We start from the raw sequence: 5,878 nt of genomic DNA, 5'->3' as shown, positions 1-5,878 counted from the left end.
AGACTTGGTGTAGGGAGCCTCCGTAGAGTCCCAGAACCATCTCTTGACGTGGGTACAATATACTCTGCATGAAAGAAGAACTGAGCGCTCTAAAAGCTTTGATGCCGAACAACCAGTATATAGTAGCTTGTCGATTTCAAAGTGGTGCGCCTCAAAGGTTCCTGAAAGGGCCTCTAAAGCCTCCCATTCCACAAATGTCGACGGAAAGATGTCTGCACAGAACATTACAAGAACACACTTGAAAAAATCAAGCTTCAGTAACATGAAATGATATTAGCATGTCTCAGTGCAGCCCATAAAACAAGAAGCATAAATAAAACTTACAATTTGCAGGAAAGCGTTTGTGATTGGCATTGTCAACACGGAGTTGCGATGCCTTGTAGACGTGTTGGATCATCACCTGCTTGCTTCCGTTAGCCCCCTGCTTGAGATCCACTATATGCGACCCTTCCAATGGTGCGACTTTAACCCCATGTATCTGCGAGAGACTTTGTGGGCTCCCCTTGTGCTTGGACGCATCGTCACCCACATTCCTTTTGCAAAGGTTCTTGCAACCCACAAGCCAATGTCGTCTTGTTCGTTGTTGCTGCTAAAGGACTCCACCCTTGAACAAGGTCGGCAACTCATTGTGCTTGGCTAACCGATTAAGCTAAATGCTATGAAGTTGTAGGTGTGTAAGAAGATCTCTGCAACCTAATGCTAGCAGAGCATATAAGCTGGCAAGAGGAGTCAAGAATGTGTATAAGCTAGCAAGAGGAGAGTGAAGAATGTGTGCACGCAAGAGAGGATGGACTTGATGGGGGAAAAAGTGGACTGTTTCCCAAGCTTTCCATAGCCAAGAAGATCTCTGCAACCTAATGCTAGCAGAGCATATAAGCTGGCAAGAGGAGTCAATAATGTGTATAAGCTAGCAAGAAGAGAGTGAAGAATGTGTGCAAGCAAGAGAGGATGGACTTGATGGGGGAAAAAGTGGACTGTTTTCCAAGCTTTCCATAGCCAAGAAGGCACAGAAAGATAGATCTAACTTTAGGAGGGAAGGGGAAGGCTGAATGGGGAGGGAGGAGGCCAAAAAAAGACTCTTTTAGTTAGAGAGAGACTCAAAACCGAATTGTTAGTTTTAGAGAGAGGAAGAGGGAGTTGGGGAGAGGGAAAAGTAGCTTTAAATGAGGGATAATGATGGAGGGGCGTTTTTGGCCCTAGCCCACTTTTTGAGGTGGGGTCATTTATACCAGTTTGAGCTGTCTTTATTAAAAAAAGGTGGGAAATTTGATTTTATTGAAAGATTTTGCATTTTTCAGCCCAATTTCTTATAAAAAAATGGTATGATTCAAGTTTGACCCCTATATATTAGGGGCAGGGAAACCCAACATTTTTCTCCACATGGCCTTCTCCCATTGCACCACTCCTCTGTCATTAGGCTTGGGGCAAATTAAAGGGCCCAAGAAGACCCCAAACAAGTCCTAATGACTTGTAGTTCTTAAATTCTCTATGGGCAGCTCCGTGGTTGTGTCCATGGGCATCAACCTTCCTATCATGGCATTGGAGAAGGGAGAAGAGGGAGTGGAGGGTGGTTGTGCTGCTCGGGCTTCGGCTTTGCCGAGGTGCTCCTCCAGTTGGTGGATGGTGTCTTTTGAGATCTCCTTGTATCTCTAGAAATCCACCTTAGTTTGTGCAAGGGCCTTCTCCGCAACTTTAGCTCGATCCTCGGCTTCCTGGGCAAGGTTGTCCATGATAGAAAGTTTGTGGTGTGCCCGTTAAGCAGCTTCATGGGCCTGTTGGAGTTGTTGTTGGAGGTTTGTGGTTCTAGTAAGGGCATGCTCAAGTTGCTGTGTCTGTTCATCAAACTTGCCCTTTGGAGCTAGAGGTTATGCAAGTTAACCTAAAAGAGATCTTCAGATGCTTGGTGCTCCTTTTCTTTGGCCAACAATATCTCTTGCTACAAAGCTTGTTACACTTCAATTAGCATGGCATATCAATTGCATAAACCATTTGTTACACTTCAATCGTGTGCAGTTGACTAGCATAGTCCACTTGTTTCACTTTGACAGTCATCAAGCATGGCACTACTTGTTACACCTCAACAACATACACCCATCAAGCATGGTCTCAAGCTATACCAATAACACTAGGTAACTAGTAATTAATGTGGGGTCACCCACAATACCAGTTCACTGGGATGGCACACTAGCATCCGGGCGTCCTCGTTCAGTTAAAGGGTGGACATTATGTAACGACGTCTTTTGGGCATATCCAACAAGACTAAAAGTGAAAATTGTTAGCATGTGGTTAGGTGGGTTTAGCTCCTCTAAGACCCTTCATGTACATGTTGAAATTAATATGTAGCTGCCTCTCAAAGAATATTATTGTTTTCTATGCTTTTTATGATATTGCACATTGGTAAGACTGAGAACTGAGGCTTCATGAGATGACATGTATGTATGTGATGCATTGGTAATTTATGGATTCTGTTGTGTGATATGTAGTTTTTGCATTATTTAAATCTTGAGTAAATGAGAGCTTCACAACCTGGTGATTGGTTATGCTTTTTTTAGGGACTAAATTTATTAAATTGGGCTTCATGTTTCTACATTAGGCTATGAATATTTTATAAGGCTTTAAATTTTACTTTTTATGGTTTTTGCTATTGTACTAATTTTAGCACAAATTCTTTCAAATCCGTTTTTATAGTAAGGCGCGTCTATCTCTTGATCTCTTAGTGCTACATGATGATGTCCTCATAGCACGTCTCTCTCTCTCTCTCTCTCTCTCTCTCTCTCGTGTGGAGAGCCCATCCTGAAGGATCATCATGTGACGATGAAGAAAGGAGGGGGGACAGGAAGGCTCAGATGTGCAACTTTCTCTCTTACCTCCATGCTCCATACTCCATGTAGAAACCACACACACACACACACACACCCACCCACCCACCCACCGACCCACCCACACACATAGCCCACCCACACACCCACCCACCCACCCACACACACACCTAGCCACCCACCCACACACACGTACACATGCAGGGGAGCATGGAGAGCCAAGTAAGATTGTGTGAGGGGGGGTTGCTGGGGGGCATGTGTGCGAGGATGGGGTGGGTATTTTCATAAACTTTAACATTCATGTCATAATGTGATCACATGTGTGTATAAACAACCATTTGGATGCACTCGAAGCTACGTGTTGCGGTTGGTTGTATTGGCACTTGTGTTGGCACCCATCAGGCAAGTGGCCCTAGTGAAGGGTAGAGTCACATTTTGCAACCTTAGGCTTGGAAGGTTCTATTACAAAATTTTTTTTTTTGGGATTCTCACCTTTGTAAACACCTAATGTCAAAAGCCTTTATTATCAAGGTGTGTCAAGGAATTTAATTGTCTTTATCATTTATATCTCCTACACCTACTAGCTAGTGGATGATCTAGATAGGGCAAAGAAAAAGATCCATCAACGAAATCTATGCATAGGAAATTTCTAGCAATTTTCTTATCAAGAAGTGTGTCTGTTTTGTTGAATTTCACCTTAGAGATGTGGAGCAATGAACAGATCCATTCTATCCGTGGGAAATTTCTACTAATTTTCTCATCAAGTGGGTGTTTGTTTTGTTGAATTTTTCCTGATTGATTAGTTTGTTTCTTTGGGGGGTGTGCCATGTGGTGTTTTGGTCAAACTTATTTTTGCCCATTCAAATACCATCAAACACCAAACCCAAACCAATGCCACTTTTTCAACAAAGGTAGGCTTGACGTCGTCGTCGTATGGGGCTCTGTATAGATAGGCCGCTCGATCCACCGCTCCTCTCCCATTCTCGCTGCACCCATTCCGTTGCTGCCTGCCGAAGCTTTGCCGCACCAACACCAACACGCTCTCTCTCTCTCTCTCTCTCTCTCTCTCACACACACACACACACACACACACTCTCTCTCTCTCTCTCTCTCTCTCACGCACATATTTATCATGGATCCGGTCTACATATCGCACGGGTCGCCGATGCTACCCCTGGAGGACATCGCGGCCAGGGACTTCCTGCGGCGCTGGCGAGAACACATGCCGGAGAAGCCCAAGGCCATCCTGGCGGTGTCCGCCCACTGGAACACTACTCACCCGGCCGTTAGCAGCACCGCTCACAACACTACCATCCACGACTTTTATGGCTTCCCACCCGACCTCTACAAGGTAGGCAACTGCTTCTCTCACATTCATCGGAACCATGTTTCACATAAATCATCATTATTGTATTTCTGGTGCCGTTTGAGGGTTATTAATTAAGTTTCAAGAAAGTTCTGCTTGTATCAGGGTTTGGGAAGCTATGCTGTAGTGCTTGTTGCTAGTCCATTGATGTATCAAAAAGTCTGGCTGGTGGCTGGTTCGATATGTTTTTGCTAGTCTTCTAGGATTAGGATCCAAATATCTCTGCACAACAGCAGGGGTGCTTACATGTGATGCATTTCTCTCTCAGCTCCAATACAATGCTCCAGGGGCTCCCAAGCTCGCAAGGCAAGTGAAAGACCTCCTTCAAGTTGCAGGTTTCAATCTGGTGCAAGAGGATGCAAAGAGGGGGCTAGACCATGGTGCTTGGGTGCCACTGTTTCTCATGTACCCAGGTTGCGATATTCCTGTATGTCAACTGTCTGTCCAGCCCTACAAGGATGGTCATCACCACTACAAGCTGGGAAGGGCTTTGGCAAGCCTCAGAAATGAAGGAGTGCTGATTATGGCTTCTGGGAGTGCCACCCACAACCTTAGCAGTATATCTTCTGATAACGCAACTCCTGCTTGGGCGTCTTCTTTTGATGACTGGCTGAATGATTCCCTAATCAATGGCAGGTGATCATCTTCAGTATCTTCTCTTTTGCCATGTGCAGAAAATCAGCTTTGTTATTATGTGTCTGCTTGGCTTTGCTACATGAAAGACCTTGCTCTGCTGAGTTACTGCTTTGAATTGCCTGTGCTTGCCTTAAGAGAAAAACTAATTCTGTTTATCCTGGCCATGGTTTCTGTAGGTTTGAAGATGTGATTGAGTTTGAAAAGAAGGCTCCCAATGCGAGAAAAGTGCATCCATCACCTGAGCACTTTTACCCTCTGCTTGTGGCCCTTGGGGCAGCTGGGGATGATGCAAAGGCCCAAAGGATACACACAAGCTGGGCCCATTCATCACTGTCTATGGCTTGCTTTGATTTCAAGCCTGCTATGTGAGCATATAATGCCTGCTTCCTCTCTAAATAAAGATGCTTGGTTTCTTTTAAAGAAAAAGCCTAGCAAGGTTGCCCTTACTTCAATGTTGTAGGTTGTACATTGAAATGTAACGCACCTAGGCTTCCATAGTCATTGCAATCTACACAATTTTCTTAATACGCGTATCTCATTCTAACCAGGGGTGCTCAAGTATTTTATTAGAAATGTGTATAGCAAGTTGGGATTTAGGCAGAGAACAATTCAAACAGCTCTTCCGTATGCTCCAGCTCACTCGTGTAGGGTTAGGGTTTGGTCACACAACAGCATCATGATTAGTTGTACAACAGCTTGTAGAACTCCATGGTGTTGGTGGTGATAAGTGCTCCAATAGTCACGATGATGATGCTCATGTGCACAAGAGGGCTTGCACATGTTTTTATATTATTAAACTCAAACTCAAACTAAAAATAATAGAGTTGGAGAAAAGTACTATGTGTAGAGAAGTTGTAGTCTCTCAATAAGCATGTCAAACCAAGGAGTACAAACCCGATTAGAGTCGTGACAATGCATTGCTCGCGAGAATGGAAACCTTAAGGGTGCTCAAGCCCTCAAGCTGTATCGATCCGATGCTTGGACCTTTGTAATCCGATCACACAAGAGGGAGAAGCTAGCAAGTTCTCTCTCCATCTCTCTCTCTTTTAATCTCCCA

At 44.4% G+C, this 5,878-nt stretch overlaps 1 protein-coding gene across 1 annotated transcript; it reads left to right on the top strand.

Annotated features, from left to right (window-relative positions):
* Window positions 1-3,698: 3,698 nt before the first annotated feature.
* LOC147602652 (extradiol ring-cleavage dioxygenase-like) lies at window positions 3,699-5,342 on the top strand. The gene is made up of 3 exons (XM_086797694.1): window positions 3,699-4,170; window positions 4,454-4,821; window positions 4,998-5,342. The coding sequence occupies exons 1-3, from the start codon at window positions 3,952-3,954 to the stop codon at window positions 5,188-5,190; spliced, it is 780 nt and encodes a 259-aa protein (XP_086653820.1). The 5' UTR covers window positions 3,699-3,951; the 3' UTR covers window positions 5,191-5,342.
* Window positions 5,343-5,878: the final 536 nt, after the last annotated feature.

Source organism: Cibotium barometz, chromosome 66, assembly GCF_041138505.1.
Source record: "Cibotium barometz isolate CiBa-2024 chromosome 66, ASM4113850v1, whole genome shotgun sequence".
NCBI lineage: Eukaryota > Viridiplantae > Streptophyta > Polypodiopsida > Cyatheales > Cibotiaceae > Cibotium > Cibotium barometz.
This window is presented reverse-complemented; position numbering and strand designations above follow the sequence as displayed.